General features: G+C 42.1%; 1 protein-coding gene across 1 annotated transcript; it reads right to left on the reverse strand.

Annotated features, from left to right (window-relative positions):
- Positions 1 to 26,951, reverse strand: spred2a (sprouty related EVH1 domain containing 2a). The gene is made up of 6 exons (XM_044342775.1): positions 26,632 to 26,951; positions 10,824 to 10,998; positions 9,372 to 9,540; positions 7,893 to 7,957; positions 1,566 to 1,724; positions 1 to 1,437 (listed from the first exon to the last, which is right to left on the reverse strand). Exons 1-6 carry the CDS (start codon positions 26,655 to 26,657, stop codon positions 733 to 735), a joined length of 1,299 nt encoding a protein of 432 aa, XP_044198710.1. The 5' UTR covers positions 26,658 to 26,951; the 3' UTR covers positions 1 to 732.

Raw genomic sequence — 26,951 nt, forward strand, 5'->3', positions numbered from 1 at the left:
TTCAAGATTTGAGAATCTGGACATGTTTTTATTAAAAAATGACTCAAAATGATTAATCGATTATCAAAATAATTGGCGATTAATTCAGTAGTCCGCAGCTAACCGATTAATCAACTAATCATTACAGCTCTACTTATCACACAGACATGAGCTCAGTCTGTCTGAGAATTAGAAAGACAGTGAATATTTCCAAAAATGTTGAATCTTTAACTTTGATTTTTTTCTTCTGAAACAATAATAATAATAATAATAATAATAATAATCTTCGCTAAAATATCTTGTTCAGATATAAATGTTTTGCAGCGTGTCAGTGAGCTGCGGTTCGCTCTGGAAACACGACAAACTGACCTCACAACGCTGAAAAAAAAGACATATTCAAGCCTTTAAAACACATGAGTGTAAAAATATAAAGTACCTGTTTATATATATAATTATATATATATTTATATATAACTATATATAGAAATGAATATTCTTTGTTCAGTCTTTGTGAGATTTGGAAGCCGTTTGGTCCCCAATGACACAAAAGACAAAAAAAACCCAAAAATCCAACAGGGAACTTTTTTCCATCTGAGACAAATCTTCTCCTCCATCTGGAATTCGGAGAGACGAGACAAACAACAACAACAACAAAAAAAAAAACAACATAAAAATCACAGCGACCTTCCGTTTCCCCGCCTCCTCCCATGAGTCTTTGCTGTCTCTGCGAGGAGGGGCGGGGCCTGCGACGCCTCAGCCCACAGCTTTGTGTTTCCCGCCGCAGCAGTGGCAAGCCACGCCGCAGCGGTAGCACGCTCTGAGCGGGGCGTAGCAGCACATGCAGGGCGCCAGCAGCGACAGACCCACCAGCGCCGTCCAGCGCAGGCAGAAGCGCTCGTCGCTGGTGTCGCAGGAGCACGGGTCCGAGTAATCCCCCTCCGGGTCCGACATGCAGTGGTACAGCAGGCTGTCCGCGCACCACATGAAGCTGACCCGCCGGATGCAGGTCTGAATGGGGTCAGGCGCTTCCTGGCAGCGGCCCCGCCCGTTGTCGTCATGGTTGAACATGTCCTGACAGTAGACGCAGCGCGAACGTTCACCTTCCTCCTTCCGCCGCTTGCCTTTTGGCTGCAGGGCTCGTGGCTGCACCGTCACCACCGCTCTGTGGCCGCCGCCGCCACCGCCGCCGAGCTCCAGGCAGCCCGGTTTGCCGTCGCAGCCTCGCTGCACCTCGCAGCTCAGCGGATACGGGTACGTGTAGTCCTGCTTGGGCGGCTCGCTCTTGGTGAAGTGCACGTAGGCGTCGGGGTTGTCGGGCTGGGACAGTTTGTCTCGTGTGGTGTTGGCGTGGCGGTAGTCCCCGTAGCCGGTGAGCCAAGTGCGCTCGCGGGGGTTGATGCGTACGATCTCCTCCTCCTCCACCTGGAAGCTGACGTGATGAGGGAACATGTGCACCGCCTGCAGAGACAGAGAGGCAGAGGAAATGTAGAAATTGAATTATGGGAGATGTATATATATGCTGCGTAGGATTTGAATGATGATGCAAAAAAGGGTCATGAATCATTCACAGCTTCAACTCTACTCACCTGGTCCAGGAAGTAGTGATCCGAGGGCCGGTGCTGCTCGTAAAAATGTCCCAGTATGCAGTGGTGGTGTCGGCGGGGCTCGCAGAAGTTGAGCGGGGCCAGCGTGTGCATCGTCGGCTCTCTCTTCTGGGACGAGTTGGAGGAGCTGTCAGTGGCGGTCTGGAGGAGGAAGAGAGAGGAAGAGAAGGTGTGTAGAAACGTTAAAAGGTCAACAGGTGGAGCAGAGGACTGAGATGAAAACATAAGAATTAATTATAGCAATGAGTTAAATATCTGCTGGTCCTAAAGTGCAATAAAGTTAAGGACAGCTACAAGGTTATCTATAGCATCTACCTTAACTTAATGAATCACTGATTTAATGCCCACTTGTCGAGCATGCTAGGTGACATAAATCAAACACACCTACAACACTTTTGATTTATGACCAAATATCTGCAAAACTGAAGACATTCCCATCAACCTCAGCTGTACTTTGTGTTTAGTACTAATTAGCAAATGTGAGCATGTTAAGATGCTAATCCAACTAGCATTATCATTGTGAGCCTTCTTGTTTATTTTGTTTCACTGGGTGAACTCTGTGCTCCTCTCTGATCAAGGCCGGCGCTCTACTGAGGAAGCCGGTTGTATATTTAGAAGTGTTAGAGTCTACATGTCATTTCCTATGTCTCACTCCCCTCGTTTCCTGTCGTCATCATCGTCCATGTCACGCAATTAAAAAGCATTAAAAACTCATTTTAAAACTGTGAAACAGCTGCTGACGAACCAAAACAAAGTGCTACACAGTGACACTGACCTTTTTTCCTCACAACTGATGTTCAGAGTCACTGTAGCGGATATACAACTTAATGTTTTATGTGGTCTTACTTTTGTAAAATCATGACATCAATATCCTAAAGTTGTTCATATTTACTTTGCTCTATTCTATCTATATCCAGTATTAACATGAATGAAAATGTGAGGCTGTAGGCAGATGATAACCACACACCTCCCTTCAGAAATAATCCTTTAAACTAAAATTAAATTCAGTTAAAGGTTGAAACAAAGATTAATGTAATTTAATTTCAAGGCACTGCAATAAAATTAAAATTGTGCTTTAAATAGTTTAGTTTTGGACTGAAATGAAAAGTTTAGTGTGATTTAAACCAAACACAAGGAGAACATCTATCTATCATCATCTATCAGGAGACGTCGGTTCCTCTCAGAACCCACCTGAGCTTCACTTCACAGCTCTCCGACCCTCCTCCAGACTTCTGTGTGCAATTAGACACGAACGAGGGGAAAAAAATAAAAGACCTCAAGAACCAAAGCAGTGTGGCAAAGACGTCTGTGAAGTCTTTGTGTTTTTATTGGGTCTTTGCTAAATGAATCCCAGCCCCGGCCTCGCGGCCTGCGGCCCTGCGAGCGCGGCGCGCTGGGTTACGTCATCCTCGGGGGTTGACACGGCTCGCCGCTTTCATGTGGAGGTTCGAGCTTTGTGAGCTCACTCGGATCGCACAAGAAGAACACACCAGAAAACTGAGGAGCTGAAGTTTCTTCTGAAGTCTACAGACTCTCTGTGTCCACGTTTTGCTGATATCTTCAGTGGGTTTTTTTTTTAAACATTTGTCTCTGTTTGTGTTGTGAACAGATTCTGATAAAGCTGCGTCTCTGGTTGCTTTTGTAATGTAAATCATCAGCATTTAACATTTTTGATGGGATTCAAATGGAAGTGATGGGGGACAAAATCCACAGGCCTCATTGTTGAAAAAATGTATTCAAAAGTTTATCTGAAGATAATTTGAAGCTTCAGCTGACTGAATTTAGTCAAATCAAGTAGATATCTTCCAAAGTTTTAGTACAAAATTGCCTCTTTGTGTTTCCCTGTTGAGCTGCAGCAGAAGAACAGTATAAAAAAGAAGGAACTTTGTACTAAAAAAATTTACATTACTAAGATATCTACTTGATTTGACTCATTTGGACGACTAAAGCTTCATATTAGCTTCAGATAAACGTATAAATTGATTTTTGCACAGAAGGAGGGCTGACTTACACTGAAAGCATATTATGATTACAGTGTTTATTTGGGCTCCTGACTGTTGTTTTAAGACAGAATTCAAAAATTGTGAACCCGTCCTTTGAAGGTGATCCACAGCGTTTTAGTGTTTCTCACCAAAATGCATCTATCAGAATTCTGGTCCGACCTGGACTAACAACCAAGTACACTGTCTTCTTGATATTTGGGCTGCGAGGAGTTTCTTCAGGGCCTTATTCCTGTGTTCTCGCTCCCGCCCCAGACACATCTGACCAATGTGAGGAGAGAATGTTCTCACCTGGCTTATAGTGATGTATTTTGGTTCGCTTGGATTTTTTTCTGTGTGAAAAGAAACTGAACCAAGTTTCATCCACTGATTCGGACCACAACAAACAAACAATGGGTTTGAAAACGCCCTCAGTACCTTCCGGAGGTCTGAGCTCCTCACACTGTCTCTGTGGTTGAGTCCATTCAGACTGTGAAGGACACTCATGTATCTTCAAGCTCATTCTACTGGTCACTACCAGAAGCCATTGAGCCATAAGTCCATGGATGAGGGTTGGACTCTAGATGTTTAGATTAATAATAGATAATGCAGCAGCATCAGGGATCATCTGCAGCAGGACAACGAGTCCAAACATCCAGCCAGAGTCATAAAGAACTATCTTCATCAACAAGAAGAACAAGGAGTCCTGCAACAGATGGTCTCTGATCTCAACATCATGGAGTCAGTCTGGGATTAACATGAAGAGACAGAAGCAGCTAAAGAAGAACTGTAGCAACTTCTCCATGATGCAGTTTTACTTTATGTTTCTGCTGTTTACTCAACTTTAGTTCTAGTGTCTAAAACCTTTGCACAGTTCTGTAGATCGACTTGAATCAGCGCGACAGTCCGATTTAATAATTGCTGATAAAGGTTTGTAATTTAACATTTTTGTAGCACATGTTTGTGATCAGGCTTTGGGAGTTAACTGTATTTCAAGGTTTAAAATCTCCACAGTTATGTAACTGCTGTACATCATTTCCCCTCCTGCTGTTTCCCTCCGGAGCCTGAAACCGTTCAGACCTGTTTGGTTATTCAGAGGCGTCCAGAAGAGAGGAAGCATTGCATCACGACAGGGAGGGTTTTATTTACTCCTGACGAATGTTGATCTACATGCTCATTGTCCTCAGCACCTCAGAGACGAGCTCCTTCCAAGACTTTTTCCTGAAAAGACCCATCCATCGTCCTCCTCCTCATCCTCAGGGAGCCAGTCTTCAGCCCTGCAGACAGGACGGAGGGGAACGATGTGCAGCCGAGGCGGTTCAGCCACGTTCCCCTCAGCAGCCGAGGCTTTCCTCTAACTGAGGCCAGCTATGTAAACAGGCAGCCCGGTGATGGATTACTGACAGCTCCGACTCTCTTCCAGCGCTGGACATCCTGCGGAAACTATACACCCTTTTTCTTTGAAACTAGTGGAAAGATGAATAACTCGACTGAAAGGGGAAGCAGAGAGCAGGACCTGCTCCTCCCAGTAGACGTGGGATGGAGGTGGAGGCGACCTAAGATTATTTTAATGTTTCTGTTTTGGACAGAGTTTTAGGACAGAGTTCAGTCCTCAGCTGTACTTGAACACATGGAGGCCACCTGGCTAACCAGGTTGGGGTAAAGGCTAATCAGGTTAGCAACAGAGACGTTGTGCCCCCTCACATATTTGATATCAGATGGTTTTAGAAATTCTATTTACACAATAAATGTTTTTAATTAGCCTTAATAATACAGTATATAAAGAAAAGTAAGTCTGTATGTTTTTATTCATACTTAACTCTTCCTGCTACACACAGACCTCCCAGTTTGCACAAAAACCTGCATCACAACCAACCTCACACTAGTGTTTTAAAGGCTTTAAAGACTGTTTTTCTTCTTGTCAACAAATCTCATGTTTGGATCCAAACCGACAATGAACTGATCTACTAACAAGTGTTGTGTGTGTATCCAAAGCCTGATATATCTTATTCCTCTGTGCTGTAGACCTCCATTGTTGTCTAAAAACTATTAAAAGACATCAATGAGCCACACCGCTGCACTGGGTCACATGTTCCTTTGTCCTTGAAGATGATGGCTATAGTAGCTTGTTTAGAAACGGTTCCAAAGACTAAAAACAGCGATAAGATAGTAACTCTAAAAACCTCTTGATTTGTACTACAGTATTAATTTCTCAAAAAACTTCAGAATAAAGTCAAGAGCTTGTGATATGTAGCACAACAAGCTAGCGAAGCTCTGTAAACTGGACCATGATTAGGCACATGTGCAGTAGCAGGTTACTGTCTTACCGCCATTTTTACTGTTTGGAGACGTTTCTAAACAAGTTGTCTCGTGATATCAGACAATCAGAGATCTCTGCCTACCAAAGTCTTTGGATTTCTAGATGCACGGTAGTCGCTTGAACGGTGGCGAGAACGGCTGCTAACAAACCTACATCCCTTACATCCCATTACATTATGTCAAGGACACACGTTACCCATTCTCCTCCGTAGTGAACTGCAGGTCACTGCTCCAGTATGAACGGCTGTCCTAAAGATTTTGGATTGGCTCTGCAATGCAGGTTTTTTTTTAAACTTTCCGCCCAGTTTTAACAACAAAAGCTGTAACTTTGTCCTGAGTCTCTACGAGCGAAGTGTTTAGCGACTGACCTGTGAGTCTACTAGACATGTTACGGTAGCCTCTTCAGGGACGAAAGAACATGTGACCCAGTGCAGCGAGGTCGCTTTTTAATAGCTGTAGGCTTGTTTTTATATGAATCTAAGAATTAACAAACACAAAAAAAGTTTGTTCTAACACACCTTTTTCTTCTTTAGAGCCTGAAGGTTCATTTTCAAAACTTAAACCTACATTAACTGATTTTAACCAGCGCGCTGTGGTTGCATAAAGCATACCAGCTGTGGATGGTAGAACTGCAGGCAAAGCAGATGAAAATATTGATTTTCTACATGTTTATGCTTGTTGAGCAGGTGGTTTGATAAGGTATTATTGGCTTTTTACTCGCAACGGTTTTGTTGCACTTACAGTAACAAGTGTAATTCTTGTCAACTCAAGTAAAACATCATCTTCCACTTCATCCCCCCTTCCAATGAAGAAAAGGTTTTTTGAAACCTAAATGTTGGCCTGTATCCAGCTGTGGTAACCATTGTCTTTAGGGACACAGTGACTCACTGATGTGTTTTTAATGGTTTCTAAAGAACAACGCAGGTCTACAGCACAGAGGAATAAGATATATCAGGCTTTGAATACACACACAACACTTGTTAGTAGATCAGTTCATTGTTGGTTTGGATCCAAACATGAAGATTTGTTGACAAGAAGAAAAATATAGAAAATTACCAGACTAATCCTGTAAAACTGAATAACCTTCACTTTGACACAGACAACATTCATCTGTCCACCGTAATTAAGACAAACATCTCTGCTCTCAGCGGCGGTGGAAATGTCTGCACTTCACTCTGACGCCACAAGAACGGTGGCGACGCTTTAGACCACAACACATAGCAAGAGCTGCTGGATTCATCTATATCTTTACAGTTCCAGCCTTTGGTGGTCTACCACAGAGCTACTACAGCCAATTAACCTACATGTTTCTGGACATGTGGCAGATTTGTCCTGTGCAGACACGGAGTAAACATGCAAACACAAAGCTATGTGTGAACCAGCTGTCTCTGTGTGTCTATGACAAAAACAAACTGCAAACAGGATGCTGACCTGTGTCTGGTCAAAAACACCACAGGATACCTAACCCTCCCATCCTTCATACTTCCTGTCTGACAGCCCCAAAACACACACACACACACACACACACACACACACACACACACACACACACACACACACATACACAGAGTCTCAAAGCAAGCTATCACCGCAACAAAAGCAGCATCTCCTGTCTGAGTCTGAGCCAAAAACACAGAAACCAGCCCCTCCCCTGCTCTTACTATCAGACTGAAACTCTCACGTTCACACTTCAGAAAGTTTGGAAAGAAATAAAAAAAAAAACACAGTTTCTATTCAGGAATATTTTAAACAATTCTGATGCATCACAGTAAAAAACTAAGAAATGAAGGCCGGAGAAGGCAAAGAAGGTTTGATAAGTAGCCAAAAAACAAAACAAAACAGGGAATTATGAGTTACGATGCTGTACAGGAGAGACAGCAGGACACAGAGGAGCAGCAGAAACAGGACGACCATCATCAAGACAAACTCGTTTTGCTGCACGCAGATAATTCAAAGTGTCCTCGCCGTCTTTCGTCTGTGTTTTAACAGCCGAAGGAAAAACACTTCTCACCGTGAACACGTCGTCATCGCCGAGCTCCGCTTCGTTCTGCAGCGTTGACGAGGAGGTGGTCGACCCTGGAGAACAGAGATGAGACTTACATCACCGTTACATCATGAACAGAGCTGCAACCAAAGATTCATTTCATTATCAATTAGTCTGTCGATTATTTTCTCGATTAATTGATTAGGTGTTTGGTGTATAAATGTCAGTAAAAGGTAAAAAAATGCTAAAAAGATGACGAAATGATGAAATGTCTTGTTTTATCCCGACCAACAGTCCACAACCCAAAGATATTCAGTTTACTGTCATAGACGACTAAAGAAACCAGAAAATATTCACATTTGAGAGGCTGGAATCAGAGAAATTGGACATTTCTTCTTAAAAATGACTCAAAACAATTAATCGATTATAGAAATAGCTGGTGATTAATTTTCTGTTGATTGATTAATCAACTAATCGTTGCAGCTCTAATAGTTCAACTAGAGAGCGCTGACAACTGTAGAATGTCTTGCTCAGTATGTATCTTGGTCACAATAAAAATCACTATCAGCTGATAAATTCTTATTGGATTTCTCTGTATCGTTTCTGTATTTGTATAGTTAAAGTTTATTTGGATAGCTTTATTAGGCTAATGCTGTAGTAGCATTGTGTCCTAAATCTCTACAACATAAAATAGCGTGAACCCTTGATTAGAGCTGAAGAATAACACCAAAGTTTAGAAATACCAAAGTTTTTCTTTGGTATACGAGCATTTAGGTAATATACTTGTTTTTGTATGAATATAAGAATTCACAAACACAGAAAAGAGTTTTTAAAAAATCAAATCATGAAGGATTTTGCTGAACATCACATCTTGACTTTTTGCGGGTTTTTTTTCTTTAGAACCTAAAGATCAGAACTGATGTTTTGTCCTCTAGTACAACTCTGACACATCATCAGCTTTTAAGTCGATATGTTGAACTTGTTAGCAAACAGTTGCTTTTTTCCACATCCAGCAGTTACGGAGCAACATTATCATTCATCTGGAGTCGTGTTTCTGTCCACCTGGTGAATGTAAGTCCAATATTCACTCTCTTTTAGCTCTGTTTTTACTCTCTACCAACTCCTGAGGGAAATATCTGGCTCTTTAGCTGCTAAATGCTCCACTATGTTCACCAGCTAGTCTACAGCTAACTGTGTCTGTTTGGTGCTGAGCAGGTAGTGTTCAGCGGCTTTTTACAGATTTTTCTCTGAAAACGACGCTATGAGATGCTGAGAGTGAACCAGAACAGTAAAGTTGCAGCTGGACAGATAAACAATGAGCTGAAACTCACTATAAAGCTCCGTAAAGCCGAGAGGAGCTGCAGAGTCACTGATGATTCTCTGTAGGTTCATCACTACGAGCCACAACCAACACATTACACACTGACAGCTCAGACATCATTATTACAGAAAATATAAATTAAAGCTGCTTTAAATGAAGTGAATGTAAATGTGACGTGAGTGTACCTTCTGTCAGGTCCTCCAGGGCCTTCCTCACCCCGCGGTCGAAGGCTCGGGCGTCGGCTGGGCTCTGGAAGGTCAGACCACACTTTTTGTTGTCCACCTTCCAGTGATGGAACGTCGGCGTGGCCTTCGTGTAGACCAGATCCTTCTTTAGGACGCACTCCAGAATCACCTGCGAAGAACCAGATGAGACGTCTTCAGTGACAAACAAGCAGAGAGTGGTCAACACAGCAGCTTCATATCTGAGGAAAATATCTGATCACAATTTCGTGATTGCAATTATTATAGTTTAAATGAAACTCCGAGCTTGACGTGTTTGTCTACAAAGTACTGAATGAGATGAGTTTCTGTATACATGAAGAGAAAGAAAAGAAAAGCAAACAAATCACTGTGATAATCTCTACATTTTTAACTAATGCTTGTAGTTCACATTGCTTCTTCTTCTTCTATCATTCTCCAAAATAATTGTGACATTTAAAAAAGCGTTTAATTTATAGATAACAGCTGCAAAGATGTTTAGTTATTTGTACAGAAGTGACAAAGAATGGGCTAGATCATTTACTTATATGAAACTGAAAAATCCTACAACAGTAAAAGTACATAAATATTATGAGCTTGATGTAGTTAAAGTATTGCAGTAAAAGTACATAAGTATTATGAGCTTGATGTAGTTAAAGTATTGCAGTAAAAGTACATAAGTATTATGAGCTTGATGTAGTTAAAGTATTGCAGTAAAAGTAGTGGTTTGGTCCCTCTGACTGATATATTATTATATATGACATCATTAGATTATTAATAGTGAAGCATCAGTGTTAGAGCAGCATGTTACTGTTGTAGCTGCTGGAGGTGGAGCTAGTTTACACTACTTTATATACAGTTAGCTAGTTTAGTCCAGTGGTTCCCAACCTAGGGGTCGGGCCCCTCCAAAGGGTCAGCAGATAAATCTGAGGGGTGGTGAGATGATTAATGGGAGAGGAAAGAAGAAAAAACAAAGTTCAGTTTTTGGACTTTTTCTCTAATCTTTGATTTTTGCTGAAATATTGGATCATTTGAACATTTATTGAAATGAAAGCATGTGAGAAGTTCAGAGGGAAAAATCACTATTTGGTGGAGCTGTTAACAACTCATAGACATGTGAAATGTGACCCCGACTACACACTGCTTTTTGTAAGACGTCAAAAGCCAAAAAGGTTGGAAACCACTGGTTTCATCTTTAACAATGTGTTGTATTTTAAAAGCTTGTTATATTATCCATTGTGTCAAATCTTCATCTGAAAAGTAACTAAAGTTGTCAAATAAATGTAGTGGAGTAGAAAGTACAATATTTCCCTCTGAAATGTAGAAAGTAGCATCACATGGAAATACTCAAGTAAAGTACAAGCACCTCAAAACTGTACTGAACATATGGGGCTCACAGTTTTGTACTGGAGTCTTACGGTGCGTTGCAGGACTGACCTGTCTGTCTTTGAGCCGTTCTCCGTGGATGAGGAAAGTGTTGCGTCCCAGCAGTTCTGTCGGCAGCAGCCTGCACACGCCCACTCTGCTCAGGCAGCCGTCCTGCGCCAGCCAGCCGCCGCTCGAGTCGTCTCTGGTCATCACCACCGCTTTGACGCGCACAATGTAGCTGTCACTGCAACGAAGCAGAGAGGATCCGTTAGCATGTTGACCACTACAAGTAGGGAGAAGAGAACACTGAAAGGGATGAGTGATAATTATTTTAATTAACCTGGACGGTGTTTTCTAAAGCTGTGAAACTGTTCAGCATGATTCAAAACGGAGCAAACATGAAAAATGGACAAGAAAACCAAATTTGTAAGTTGTCATGGTTTTATTTTCTCTTTCAAACTCTCTTTTTTTCATTATTTTCACTATTTCAGTCACTTTTCATGTGTGTGCAACACTATGAATGTCTTCCAGGAGGAGTTAAATGTTACTTCATTATGATACCTGCACTGTTAGCACAATTTAGCTAAAGTAGCTAACGTTAGCCCAAGTGTGCAGCGCTCGGTGTTCCCAGTAAGCTAGCGTTAGCTTCGGTCCAAACTGGTGGAGCGTGTTTCCAGACCGTGAAAGGAAACACCCCGCGCTCTTTATCTGGAAGGTCCTGACTCCAAACGTCAAACCGGCTCCAATGAAACCAGCGAGTGACATCACACCTCGCCACATCCATCTTTAGACACAGGATATGGAAAAAACGCAGCCCTCTCACTCATTTGAACAGCTGTTGATGCAGCAGGGTTGCCAACACAGAGAGCTCCAGTAAAACAGTCCAGTAGTCCAGTAAAAAAGTTGAACTGGGCTCAACGTCATCCAGCAAAGTGCTGCGTTGGCCAATCAAATACATGCAAGAGCACATTCCTGGTGGATTTATGTGTAACGTGAATGCTGTATTTGACTCACAATCGTCACAACAAAAGATAAAATAGTTGTGACGGTGGATTGTTTTAACGCAGGAAAGGTGTGAGGGAGGTGAGTTTACTGGACCCTTTACTAACATCTCTGTATCGACTAGAAGAGATGATTCTGACATCTAAAAATGGCGGAAATGGTTGAGAAACTCTTGATCGGATCGACCAATGGTGAGTGAGTTCATGTCAGTGGTGTTGTCCAATCAGAATGCGCAGCAATGATAACACCACAAGCAAACATATATATCTGTAGCCGGGTGGACGCGTCCTTCTCGGTCGACGTGCTCTTTACCGAACATAGCATTACTCACACGCACGCACGCACGCACACACACACAGGAAACCAAAACAAACCCTGTCCCTCGCCTGGTCTGAAATCTTCACATTCAGAATAAAAATGGAGACAGAGTCAAACAAAATACAAAAAACCCAAAAATCAAGGTTGTGATTAAAAATAGTAAAATAAAAATCATCCTCCCTCCCTCTCTCTCCCTCTCTCTCTCCCTCCCTCTCTCTCCCTCTCTCTCTCCCCCTTTCTCTCTCTCCCCCCTCTCTCTCTCCCCCTTTCTCTCTCTCCCCCCTCTCTCCCTCTCTCTTTCTCTCTCTCCCTCCCTCTCTCTCTCCCCCTCCCTCTCTCTCTCCATCCCTCTCTCTCTCTCCCTCTCTCGCTCTCTCCCTCTCTCTCTCCCTCCCTCTCTCTCTCCATCCCTCTCTCTCTCTCTCTCTCTCCCTTTCTCTCTCTCCCTCTCTCTCTCCCCCTTTCTCTCTCTCCCTCTCTCTTTCCATCCCTCTCTCTCTCCATCTCTCTCTCTCCCCCCCTCTCTCTCTCTCCCTCTCTCTCTCCCTCTCCCTTTCTCTCTCTCCCTCCCTCTCTCTCCCCCTCCCTCTCTCTCTCCATCCCTCTCTCTTTCTCTCCATCCCTCTCTCGCTCTCTCTCCCTCTCTCTCTCCCTCCCTCTCTCTCTCCATCCCTCTCTCTCTCTCTCCCTTTCTCTCTCTCCCTCTCTCTCTCCCCCTTTCTCTCTCTACCTCTCTCTCTCCCTCCCTCTCTCTCTCCATCTCTCTCTCCCTCTCTCTTTCCATCCCTCTCTCTCTCCATCTCTCTCCCTCTCTCTCCCTCCCTCTCTCTACCTCCCTCTCTCCCTCTCTCTCTCTCTCTCCATCTTGCCTTTTGCACTCCGACATCTCTCGTACATCCTGTTTCTACGGTCACAGTGTCGCGGTGGTCTCCGTTGACGACAGGTCGTCGAGCTGTGCTGCCGCACGCCACCGACGCCACATCCTAACGGGCCCGAGCGAGGCGGGAGACGCTGCCTGCCTCGTCTCCAGCCTCACACACACACACACACACACACACACACACACACACACACACACACACACACACAGCTTCCCTCTGCTGTGTGATTCAGTCTGCCTGTCAAACAGATGGTGCTTGTGTGTGTGTGTGTGTGTGTGTGTGTGTGTGTGTGTGTGTGTCTAGCATGAGTCATCACCGCATTTGCCGGCAGCGTGCAGTGACACACACACACACACACACACACACACACACACACGCGCAGTGGAGGGACTATATACTAGACTTTGGATCCAAAATGAGAGATCCTCCATTTGCAAACAGTGACACCAACACATAGAAAATGACTGATGATGAAATGAAACATTTACTGTTTTCTTGTTGAAACAGCTGCTCTGTCACATGATAACGGCGTTTTTAGGACTTTTTTTTAAAGATGGCGACGCTGCTCAGTCAGTCGGTCATTCGCATGGATTTATAAAGAGAACTGGGTACAGCGTCGGAGACGGGCCCCGTTCGTTCCATGTATTATAAGAGCTGGAAACCGGACTAAAAATGGCGCCCATTCAGTCAGTAGGAATTGCTCACCTGGTGCATACGCCAAAAAAAGTTTCTAGCATTGTGCGGCCCTTTTCTCGGCTTGAGGGAAGTTTTACAAATATAAAACCTCCATGAATCAAAAGTTCATTATAGAAAGAGTCATAGTTGACGTTGTTTGCAGTTCGAGGCCTGTCAACAGTTTTACAGGCGTCTCTTTTACAGTGCTGGTCTACGGGGGAAATCCTTTTTGGACCGCAGGGGGATGTTTCGCTGCAATACCGCGAGTGGCCACCGGGAAAAACTGGCTGCGAGGCTGAGCGGCGGCGCCCTATCCAGCTCTTATTATACATCCATGGCATGAAGCCAAAAAAGTTCCAACAACTTCCACATCTGTGCGGCTCATAGAGCGAGCGCAGTAGTGGCTACTTCCTGTTTAGCCCTCCGGCTAACTTGAATGAGGATGAAACAATTCAATCGTGCGGCTCTGCGAGGCTTTTGAAATGTGATCGGACCAAATGGATCAAATTCTGATAGTGAGACAAGTCTTTTCACGGGGGTTGTGACGCTCAAAAAAACTTACAGACGTCTCTTTCACAACGTAAGTCGATGGGCGAAAGTGTTTTTGGGCCAGTGTGCATCACGTGACGTTGTAATTACACAGTTTGGCCCGGCGCTCTTCCTGTATCCAGTTCATGGTCATTCGAGATCCGAGATAAACTCTTCAACTACCAGCCTGGTCTTATCGTTGAAGTTTTGTTGAAGTGTGAATATTCTTCAGTCCATCCCGGGTTTCACAGTTTGTTTGTGATTATTGTGGCCAAAAATGTTTGATTTTGCAGCAGTTTTTCTCAAAAAAGTTGCGATACGATGTTTTTCTTTTTTGGCAATAAAAATTGCAGGAATTGGGAAAAATTACAAGCAAAGGAAAATAGTGCAATTTTTTTGTAACTACTACCAATGAAGAGTCATATGTAATCACAAAGCATACTGAAAAAATTACAATAATTTTCAAAGATATGTATAAAAGAAAATACTGCACTTGAGTTCCATTAATTGCGCTGCGATGTCGTACGTTACCACGACACGAAATGCGACAACTGGTCCAAACCACAAGCAGCTCTGTTGATTTGGCCATTATATGTGGAAAAAGTTGCGGTAATTTAGCAAAACTGCAAGCTCGATTGATTTCTTGAATTTGCTTTAATTAGTTTGCAATGAATTTCCTGGAGGAGCTGATTGATTGATGGTTCTCTGAGGATGAAAACAAAAAGCAGCTTAAAGATTCTCTCCAGACATGTTTATAAGACATATAAAAATGCTTGGAACAATAATGTGTGTCTGATATTATTTCCCCTCAAAAAAAACACAGAATTATCACATTAAAATCCTTAATTTGAGCCACCGACTGTTTATCTTTACTCTGCATTTGAATGGAAACCTGTCTATGAATCTTTGAGCCAAACCACACAGCATGATTTGAATCAGCAAAGTGATTCATTATTTACTCCTCTTTATGGGTTACCATGAACCCAGTTTCATGGAGAGATATTTCATGAAAAACCAAAAATGTCAACCTCACGCTAGAGGAAAAAGTCCCCGGATTCATCTTCTGGGAAACATGAATGTTTGTAACAAATTCCATGGAAATCCATCCTGAAGCTATTTGAATCCAACCAACTAAAAAACCCTAAAGATATTCAGTTTATGATGTTATAAAACACAGGAGGAGCGTTTAAATGTTTCCATTGATTCCATATCGACTAATAGTTTCAACAAATAATCTGGCTGTTATATATGTATCATAAAAGATGCAATAAGTACATTTTACTGTCAGTATGACATCAGAGTGACACAATTCACCTGAACCTGAACAGTCTGACCTGTACAAATGATCCAGTTTGATTCATCACATCCCAGCTGATGTAGCTTTAAATGTGTGTGTGTGTGTTATTTATATACTGTGTATGTGTGTGTTATCACACAATACACACACCACATCCTCCTAAAGGTCTTTCCAGGTTAGAAAAATGTAGGTTGAACATTAGTAGGACAAGAGATCTTATCAGGTGTACGTGTGTGTATGTGTGTGTGTGTGTGTGTGTACGTGTGTGTGTGTGTGTACGTGTGTGTGTGTACGTGTGTGTATGCAGGTCAGACTCATAAAGAGAAGTTCAAAGGTTTAAAATGTACAAAGCCTACGCCTATCTACTTGTACTTCTACAACTGTGATTTACAAAGAGATCACTATAAAACAGCGCAGTTGATTGTTGGGAGAAAAAAATCATACTGGGAGCTAACTGGTATCCATAAATGTTACATCCTAAACAGAGCCTGATCATTTTTAGCACTGGGTTACAGCAGTATTTTACACGATCTGAACATTATTGTCTCAGAGGCAAAACTTGGGTTCAAGTGTTGATGTTAAAGCCGTTTTTTTGTGTTAGTTGCAAATTATATTTTCACAATTTGCCGATTTATTGAGGTTGATGTACATTTTTTCTTTTGAACTGATGTCAACTTTATATTTTGAGCAGTTATTTTTGGTTTTATTGTGGTTAATTAAAGGAAGAGGTGGGACTGAGTGGATTTATCAGCAGCCTACAGTTTAAGGTATTGGAACAGTTTTCTAAAGGTGTGTAAGTTAGTGATTACACTACAACATTCATGGTTTAATAACGACATGAGATGATCCATGATGACACACATAAAGAGCCGAAGTCTAAAGATTCATGTTCACTGATAAGAAACCTGTAAGTAAATAAGAGCGACTTAATCACACCTGAGTCATGCGAACACACACCTGTGTTGACCCACCGTACCACCCACTCACACACGGAGAATAAGTTCTTTCTTTGTTCACCAGCTGGGAGGAAAACTGTTTCCACTTCACAGTCTCAAGCCAAACTCAAACATTCTTTCACCTTTGGGTTTGATTTCCAAAAAGGTATCAGTAATATATGCATCATCACTACGCTGTAATTTCCCAGAGTTAAATGTGACGTTTTCAAATGTCTTGCCTCAACGTCTTTCTAGAAATACTAAGTCAATCATTTTCTTCCAATAAGTCATTCTGGTCTCAATCTCTACAATCAGACCCTTTAATAAGCGTGCTGCTGGTCGTTTTGGAAATAATTACTCTGTTAATAAGATTTGAAGACTAAGCTAGCGTTAGCTTGGGTCCGAGGTAGCGAGGTGTGTTTCCACAGCATGAAAGGCAACTGTCTGAACAGTGTAAGTTAAATGTTACTTGATTATGAAAACTGCTATGTTAGCACAATTTAGCTAAACTAGCTAACGTTAGCCCAAATGTGCAGCGCTCACTGTTCCCAGTAAGCTAGCGTTAGCTTGGGTCCAAGGTAGCTTTTATACTTCATATTAAGACGGCCAAACATAAGTGGTGGTTTCCCTGAGAGCTGAAAGCTCCAGAAAAGAAACTCTAACTAAGAGGAAAGACTGCAAAGCGTTGAGTGCCCAGCAATCTTCTTCAAGGTAACTTTATTTAAAAGCCTGTTCTAATAAGTAATTATGAGGTCAGATGACGTCAATAATAAGTTGACTTCCTTATGAGGAGGGTTGGGTGGAAGGCAAGATTGTTAGTTAGATGGCAAAAAGTGGCAAAAGCTGCAGGTGACCACTGTTCGCTTCAACCGTGAGCATCATGCTTTTAATGGTGAGTTCGGACATCTTTTTAAAAAAACGTAACGTGGTGTTTACTGTTGCCATGACGATGACAGTTGCCATGTTTAACCACATTTCAAGTGATCATTTTAACGTAAACCATGATCTTTCCCCAACCCTAACCAAGTGGTTTATGTACACACGTAGAGGCCAAGTTTGGTCCACAGGCCACCAGTTGGACATCCGCCGCTCTCAGAGGACACACAGTAATGAAACGGCTGCTTAAAGCACTTTAACAACAGAGTGTGGATGCACTCAAGCAAACAGCATCACTCACACACACACACACATCTGCAGGCAGACCAGAGATGCAGATAATAGCCTCTGGTGGTCTGTTTGCTCCATCATCATGAAACACACACAACACACACACTAGTACATAACTACACATAATGCTCCCGCAGGAACAAACGTGTCATCAATCATACACACACACACACACACACACACACACACACACACACAAACAGTCCATCCGGGCTCATGACATCATCATCATCAGCGTAGAAAATGTTGTTTCTTGGAGGTCTGGATCAGCAGAGAGCAGCAGCAGATGGTGTTTGGCTCGCTCTCTGCCAAACTTCTCAACGACTTCCCTCCCTCATTCACCCATCATCAAGACTGTCGCTGTATTTTTGACCGAGTCGACCCAAACAACAACAACAACAACAACAGCAGCAGCAGCAGCAGCAGCAGCAGCAGCGGCGGCGGCGGCCTCGCTGACCTTGAGTTTTTGTTTTTGTTTCGTTTGGCCTGTGAGTTTTTTGTCACGTGAGCGGTGAAGTCGATCTGCAGGCGTGCGGCAGCATTGAGTCGACCCTAAAGGAAATCCATCTTCCATTAGTTAGTGTCACGTTGCCAGTCGGATGCTGGCCATCACCCCCCCCCCCCCCCCCCCCCCCCCGCTGTGACCGTGACACCAACTTTAACTTTATCACCCACAGCTCCAGGTGGAAGGTCGAGTTAAACAACCAGCTAGATTACTGTACAAGTCTCAGAGTAAAACACACAAAACTTGGATTGTTGCAGTGAGATGAGGACTTTTCTAAATAATCCCAGGAAGTACTGATGTACTTGGTTAAAACCAGGCCATATTTGGTTGAAAAGATAACAGTTTAAGACATCAAGGTTACATGTTACAGCTGCATTTACATGACAATATTTCAACTTGTAGTTAAGATCTGCTTCACACTGAAATAGTCATTAAAATGCCTTTTGAAATTACTTTAAACATCATCCTCCAGACATGTTTTAGGACGAAAATTCTCTGTTTGGAATAATAAATGGTGTTTGAAATGTTTTACCTTGTTAAAAATCGGGAGACACTCAGCAGACATTTCTCCATTCTCTGTTTAGGAGCAGCTGAGATTGTCACTAAAATGAGAATACAAAAGTAATCCCTCTCAATCATCACTTATGACCCACTAGAAGTGTGTGGTGGGGTATTTATCTGCAGAGACTCTGCCCTCTGCCTGTATTTCTTATTATTTTGCTGTGTTTGAGACGTTTCTGGGCGTCAGCCTTTGGGCAGTGGGTGTGTAGCCTCCAGCCAATCACAGTGGGCAGGGTGTGAGGTCAGGATTTGTAGTGTAGCGACCAGGTTACATGGCTGTCTCTGTCTCTCTCCTCTGCTCTGCTCTGCTCTCTGTCTCTGTGTCATGGATGTATGAAGAGCGGCAGGTCTGTGTGTCTGTTGACCGAGGGCGGGGCTGAGCTACACACACGCAGAGCAGAGAGGCCACAGCGGACAGGATGAAGCTCTGCATTCACACAAAATCCAGCAACGAGGCACCTTCCCGCAGGGTTGTGGGGGTGTGGGAGTGTTTATTTGTGCTTTAGACCGTAGCTGCCGTGAAACAATCAGAAAATAAAGTTTTATTTATCTGACTCACTGCTTTGTTCTCGCCAGCACCGCTTGTTCTCCTCATTCACTCTCTAGCTTGTTCGACCATCTCTCTCTCTCTCGCCGAGGAGGAGGAGCCAACTTTGAATGCTGTGTGTTTACAAACACCAACCAACAAATCCTGCATAGTATACCTTTAAGTGAACTGGTCAGGTTAGGCTAACCCATTGTCGCTAACTTCAGGGCTAATCCCCTTCATTTTAATCAGCAGATGGAAAACAAGACACAAGAACTTGGCTTCGGTCTTGAGGAGTTGTAGCATTTATTCACAAACTGTACACACACTGCACTGCTACGTTCACAGCTATACTGCTAACTTCATACTCTGTTCTCCAGTCGCCAGCCTCAATATCAAACACACACTCTCTCTCCATCTCTCTCGACTGCACACTCACTACGCACTGAGCTATCCCTTAAAGGAGCTACGCTGCTTGTACAAAACTATAGTAAGTAAGTTAGTTAAAATCACTGGCGATGGACTCAGCCAATCACCAGTTGCTGATATATTCATCTAATATCTTCTGGCTCTGGTGAACCAATTAACTTGGTGAAACTTTCCTCCTTCAGCTGATGAATGTGAAAACAAACTCTGAACATACATCATTCTGCACAGAGAAGAAGAACAACATCCAACTGAAGGAACAAGAAGAAGGAACTTTAATATGTTACTGAAAAACAAATGTATTTCAGTTTTAACCTAAATGTCAGGACTTAAAATATGTGCTAACTAGGATGTTGCTGCTTTTAATCAATTTCTTGGCTGCGCTGAGACACAACGTAAGTGAGTGTTGGACCGCTCATGTGCCAAGACAAGTAAAAAGTACATCTGCCATGCTTGCAAAAGTTGACTAATATGTGATAGAGGTAAAGAATTATTATTATCATGTATTATCACTTGATAATTACATGATTTATATTAGATGTATGAAATAAGGTGAACAGGAATCAGTAACCCATAATAAAATAGTCTTGATACACTCCTTTATCACAAAACTCCATTCAAAAGTTGAGCAGTTTAATTTGGTCTTGTTAAGGACAAATATTACATTTCTTATTAATCTAATGTCTATAACACATTCTTAGTTGTTAGTGTATTTTGCTGGTCCTTTGCTGTTCACTGGCAACTGTTGGTCTCTGAATTTTACACACAAGTAAAATATCCCCACGTAAAGAAACACTAGTTACTCCCTAAACACCCTGAATGCAGCACATTATGATGTGCAAACCCTGTGAGCCTTAATTAAATTACTGATATCAATATATATCACAAGATAATTAAACTTACATTGATAGAAATGAGCTACGTTTCACAATTATGTCATGTGTGAAACAAAAACCTTTGTTTCTTATTTATGGTTTAATTTGAATTTGGACAACAGAAATCATATTAATCATATCCTCATGATGTGATTCCACTGAAAGAGGGTAAATAATTACAATACATAATACTTATTTTCCACAAATTTCCTCTACCCCTACTTTAAAACCCATCCCAACAACCGTATAATCAATATAAAATCCATGTTGTCCTGTGTGGTTGGGGCTGGGATACCAGGGGCACTGACCTTTCCTCAATGTCATTTCCAACGTCCCTCCCCTCCCTCTGGCGTTATCGACAGCTCTCTGTTGGCTGGTTCGGGGGCATCGGTTTGCCCGATCAATAGAAAACACCCCCACAAAAACACCTCTGGAGAGGAGCAGCGAGAGTTTCATTCCCTCACAGTCCAATGAAAATGTTCCTTTCCAAAGTACTGACCAGGTATCAGATTACTTCCCGCTGCAAACCAGTAAACTGTCCTGCTGGGAGGACGACATCGCCGCCTGGTTTTATGTTAAAGGTCTGGTCGCATCAGAAAGTGGTACAGCAAAAATCTGAACAGGGTCTCACGAACCTGACATTTTATTGTTAAAACAGTCACTATTAAACACAGTGTTTGTTTGGATGTAAAATCCCCTTAATTTATGTGTGTAATAAAATAATCTTAATTCCAGATCTATTTTTTTTATGTTTTCTAGAAATGGACCGGCCAAAATATTAAATTACATTTTTTACAACTTTTTTTTAACGGTATATTATGTATTCTACCTAAAACAATAACAGTAAATGATCAAAAAATATTTTATTTAAACATTTATCTCTTCACTGTAACCCATGACCTAATTTCATGGGTAGTTTTTCACTTTTTTACAGAAAAAACCTGCTGATAGCATTAAACTGATAGATTCACTGAGGAAAAAAATGACCCTTTTGACAAAAAAATTATTTAATTCCAACTCATCTGAAATTAATGAATTATTTCAATAAAACAGACGTGTTGCAGTAATGAACTGGCTGTTACAGAAGATGACAAATACAATTATGCTAATAAGCACTTCTATATTTAACAGTCTGATAACCTTTTCACCTCCTACAATCCTTAAACCCTTTCTCTGAGAGGTTTTCCAATCATTAAGAGAAGAAAAAAGGTTATTCAAGAAGGAAAAAGTTCTCTGAAGTAGCTATTTCGTTAACTGTTGGTTAGGAAACTTTTTAGCTCATATGCTAACGGGACAGTTGACAATTTATTCAAGAGACATATTTGTGCCATCGACTCCTGACATAATTGTACTGTTTGTAACTCAGACCTCTGTTGTGGAGCTGTTTACTTCATAGAGGACATTAAATAAAACCGTTTGGTGTAACATAAGCTAGCAAGCTGAGAACATGCTAGCTTTAGTCAGTCACAACAGCTCACTAAGCTTTTTTTCTAATTATTGAAAGAGGGAAACATTATTCAAGAGGGGAAAAAAAGCTCTCTAAGCTAGCTGCCTCAACTGTTATTTAGCAAACCCGTTAGCTCATACGCTAACAGGATAGTTGATACAGTTTATTCACGAAACGCGTATTTGAGAAACCAAATCCTGTCTGATAACTGTATGTAACCCACACCTCTGTTGTGCAGCTGTTTACTTCAGCAGCAGATGTTAAAATAAAACTGGGTGGTAACACAGTTCATAAACTACGATAGCATCCTCCATTTTGGACTCTCTAGTTTGCTATCAGTCAACGATGCAAGTTTGTGTGTCAACGTTTGCCAGAGTTTATCTTTAAAGGCAGGAACAGGCTTCTCCGGGCTGTTAGGAGTCATAAGCACCAAATAGATTCTTTATATAAAGCCACAAATTATGCAAAGGTTAGGTTGATGTCAAAACAACCACCTCAAAGGATAACCAAACTACCACCACCCAAGTAAAATCAATACCAAAGAAAATAATCATTTATATACATACAGCCAACACACACACACACACATTTTTACACTCACACCAGCCCAACATATATACACATGTTCAGAGCGATACATTTGAAGCTATTTAAACAAGCACCGAGGTAGCCTACTGCAAGCGACCATACAACAACTCAGGTGTCACCTGACAATAGTTAGTGTCCCTGCAAATCACTACAACTTTTACTTTTTACACGCAAAAAACATTTTTCAGAGGGCAGGACACTCGTTAACGCTATTTGCAACGGCCTCAGTTTGAAATTCATTATGTGGTAGCCTACACAAAAAAAAAAACTGAGTGCTGTTCTCTACTGCCTTAACTTTGACTGCTTTATTTTTAGTAAACGATTATAATTACACTTGAAAATAATCCCAATCATCCCAAACAACATGCGGAGGAGTTTGAGGCTCGGGTTGTGTATTAACCCCAACAGGCTCCATCATGACAGTGTTAGTGCAGCCTGTGTGTAGCCTGAGAGGCGAAACCCAGGGTGAAAAATGTCCACACAAAGCTCCCCGCTGCTCGTGAAGCTTATTGCTCGATCTGAAGGTGAACCAGACAAGTGTAGCAACATCTCTATAAACTCAGAGCTTCTTTCATCAGACAGCTGGCTAATCATAAGACACTGTTTAGATAATTTATAGTGAGTAAATAAAACTGAAGCTGTAAAAGTGAGGGAGACTAAGTGGGATTTTGAAAAGTAACCCCTGTGGTAATTCAACACTTGTCCTGACGATCAGCCGACTACCTGCTTCTCTGTGCGCCCTGGTGCAGTTTGGGTAAACATTTCACAGGTTGAGCCTATTATCTGGCTGTTGGCGGCCATATGAGTCATGTATTTACCTGCAGGGGTGTGCACAGCGCGAAGCAGTCAAAAGAAAAGGTAGCCTGCTTCTTCAGGTTACCTGCTCCCTGCCCAGGACAAAGAATCTAACTTTCTGAAGGTTTGGCTTTGAGAACTGAGGGTGTGTTCGCAGTCAACAAGTTCAGAGCGGTTTATTTAAAGTCTGCAGCTTTTATTAGAATTCCACAACCAAGTAGCAGCATCGTAACACTTGAAAATGCCGCTAAAACCTTTAAAAACACAACTGTAGTGCAGTTTGTTAGCAGTGAGACGCAATTAAAAGCTCCAATTAAGCGCAATTAAAATTTTACATTAATACAACTGTCCTATAACTGAACTGACAACTTTGCACATCATCTGCTGTCACCACATGATCCTCTTCAACATATAAAGTTCAAAAAAACATTAATTTTGCTCTCTTATTCGTAGGCTTGTGATAATTTTGGGACCTAAAAGTGGGCTCACAAGCCTCTGAAGGTGATGAAACTGTAATTTACTTTATTTTACAAGTGTTGTTATCATCTGTCTACCTCCCCGTGGATGCCAGCGAGCAGTAAAGCAGTAAACTGATGTAAGTTTATGAGGACGAGGTCATCTGAGGGCAACTTGTGTCTGGAAATGATGGGTTGGTTGGGACAACAGCAGGGATGCAGCAATCTGACTTTTCTCTCCCTGTACTTTTAATGATACCTAAACTAAACCTGATACTCGTTTTAGTCATTTGTCGAGTAAAAATGCTTTAGTCTTATGTGATATTTTCTTAGTCTTATGTGATATTTTCTTAGTCTTATGTGATATCATCAATATTTTAGGATTTTCGACTGTTGGTTGAAGAAAACTTGATGACATCACCTTGGCTTTTAGGAAACTGTGACGGACATTTTTCATGGTTTTCTGGCATTTCAAAGACCAAACGATGAATCGATTAATCAAAAAAGTAATCGTCAGATGAATCCATAATGAATATAATCGTCAGTTGCAGCCCTACTAAATACCATCGCTCTCTTTTCCTCAAACACGAGCTCACAGCGTGAAACACCTTCAGTAAAAAAAACACGAGGAGGTAACATTAAACGCCTCTTAACTGTAAATGCAGTTCATACACCATCTCTGCTTATTTTCATTATTTTGCCTTACAAAACAGTATCTGACAGAGAAACACTGTTTTCATGGTTATCTGTTTCCAGTCAGACAGCAGCAACGTAACACCAGTCAAAGTGACCACTAAGAAACAACATATGGCGCTAGAACAGGGGTGGCATCCCTTCAGTATGATGGTGGACTGTGGCGTCTAACAGTAAAACAGTCGTGACAAGACTTTTATAAGTCGCGCACAGCAGCAGCCGTAGTCAATCTGTAGCGGTAAACCTAGATGCTGATAGCAGCGACATACCAATGATCATCAGTAACATAAACGGTTAATGGACTGTACGTATACAGCATTTTTCTAGTCTTATCGACTCCAAACGCTTTACAACACATGTCAACATTCACCCGTTCACACACTCACTCATACACTGAGTACAAATAACAAGACTTTCAAACTGCATGCAGGTGATACACCAATCCTTCCCAGAGAAGTGACGTCATCTAATGTGACTTTCTTTCATTTCATAAGGTGATTTTTGGCTTATTAGGAGGAGGCGTGTTGGGTGGATGGCTAGAGGAGGGCAGGTGAGCACAGACCACTGACTGGACATTTTTACCATGCAGCGTTTTAAATGGAGATTTTTATGGTCCACATCCAGCATTTTGGACATTTTTTTTTGTTTTGCTTTTTTTTTTTTTGTTTTAAGTATTATGGCATTTATGTTTTAAACCCAAGCCATGATCTTTGCCAAAACCTAACCACGTGGTTCTGGTGCCTAAACCTAACCAACGACGTTAAATGACACGTGAAAAGGTTAAAAATGCGGCATTAAACTGGCGTATACACTGCAAGTGTAAAGTTGTGTTATTTGTACGCAAGATTGTGAGACCAGTTTGGCTCATCAGGAGTGATAAAGCCCCCTACAAGGCTTCTATGCTCATACACGCGTTGGACTGGAGGAGCTGGGAATCGACCCACTCTACCTCCTGAGCCGCACATACCACTCAGAACTGGTGCCGCTAGAACAAGGATGTTATACCATTAGCTGCTTTTAATATCAGTGTCGCTCTTTGACCTCTTCAGGCCTCTAAATTGTCTTTTGAGAAGCTCAGTGGTGGAAAGTAACTAAGTACATTTATTTAAGTTCTGTACTTAAGTACAGCTTTAAGGTACTTGTACTTTACTTGAGTATTTCCATGTGATGCTACTTTCTACATTTCAGAGGGAAATATTGTACTTTCTACTCCACTACATTTATTTGACAGCTTTAGTTACTTTTCACATGAAGATTTGACACAATGGATAATATAACAAGCTTTTAAAATACAACACATTGTTAAAGATGAAACCAGTGGTTTCCAACCTTTTTGTCTTTTGACGTCTCACAAAAAGCAGTGTGTAGTCGGGGTCACATTTCACATGTCTATGAGTTGTTAACAGCTCCACCAAATAGTGATTTTTCCCTCTAAACTTCTCACATGCTTTCATTTCAATAAATGTTCAAATGATCCAATATTTCACCAAAAAGATTAGGAGAAAAAGCCTAAAAACTGAGAGGAGATTTGTATATCAGAGCTTTGTTTTAAATATAAATAATCCCCCTCTGGCTGAACCTGTAGACATAAGCAACCTGTGCTGATGAGTCACAACATGCAGTAGCCTCATGTTCAGGGGTCATGAGTCAGAGGCTGAGATCTGCTGCTTTATACTGGTGGAGCAACCTTGCGAACAAAATAGAAAAAAAAGGAGCAAGTAAGGGTGGAAAAATACAGAAATTGTGTATCTTTCACAGCAGAACCTGCTCTGTCTGCTCTGTCATGATGCAGACTGCACCTCCATCATCTCTCTCTCTCTCTCTCTCTCTGTTATGACTCCATCACATCTGTCCGACCTCAGCCTTCTCCTCCACTGCACTTCTCCTTCTCCCGACGGCCTCTCCTCGCAAGAGGAAGAGGAGGAGGAGGAGGATGAAGAGGAGGATGAGGAGGGCTCCTGCTCCCCCCCCCCCCCCATCACCCTCTGTTAACACCGGAGCCCAACAACATTATCAGCACCGATCCTTATCCATGTGATCCGCGCACAAACCCCAGAGGCAGCGCGACAACAAGCAGCCAATCATCATCATCACCATAATAACAGTCTAAGAATGAAGCTTTATTATTATTATTATTATTATTATTATTATTATTATTATTATTATCATTATTATTATTATTATTATTATGGGATGTACTCACTCGTCTGGGCGCGTGTCCTCGCTCATTTTTTCCGTTTCACCTCCGGTAATAATAAGCTGCCGCCGCGGCTGCACGGTGCGGTGTCTTCATGTTTCCTCGCCCTTCAGCAGCAGCGGCAGAAGCGGCGGCGGCTCCGGTTCTCTCCCGCTCTCTGCTCGGTTCTTTAATCCCGGTGTGTGTTGTTTATTCTCGGATATCCCTGCCGACTCTCCTCCTCCTCCTCCTCCTCCTCCTCCTCTTCTTCTTCTTCTCCTTTCACTTCTTCTCAATTACTGGAGCGCATCCGAGGAGGCGCATCCGACCTCCTCAACCACCACCAC

Source organism: Thunnus albacares, chromosome 3 (assembly GCF_914725855.1).
Source record: "Thunnus albacares chromosome 3, fThuAlb1.1, whole genome shotgun sequence".
In the NCBI taxonomy this organism is placed as follows: Eukaryota; Metazoa; Chordata; class Actinopteri; order Scombriformes; family Scombridae; genus Thunnus; species Thunnus albacares.

Bases quoted from the DNA above. Each gene is read 5' to 3' on its own strand.
- spred2a (XM_044342775.1), bottom strand. From the start codon at position 26,657: ATGAGCGAGGACACGCGCCCAGACGA. The intron at 1,725-7,892 runs GTGAGAAGTGTT...TTCCTCCTCCAG, and splicing joins GCGATGACGACGTGTTCACG to ACCGCCACTGACAGCTCCTC. The intron at 1,438-1,565 runs GTGAGTAGAGTT...CTGTCTCTGCAG, and splicing joins ATCACTACTTCCTGGACCAG to GCGGTGCACATGTTCCCTCA.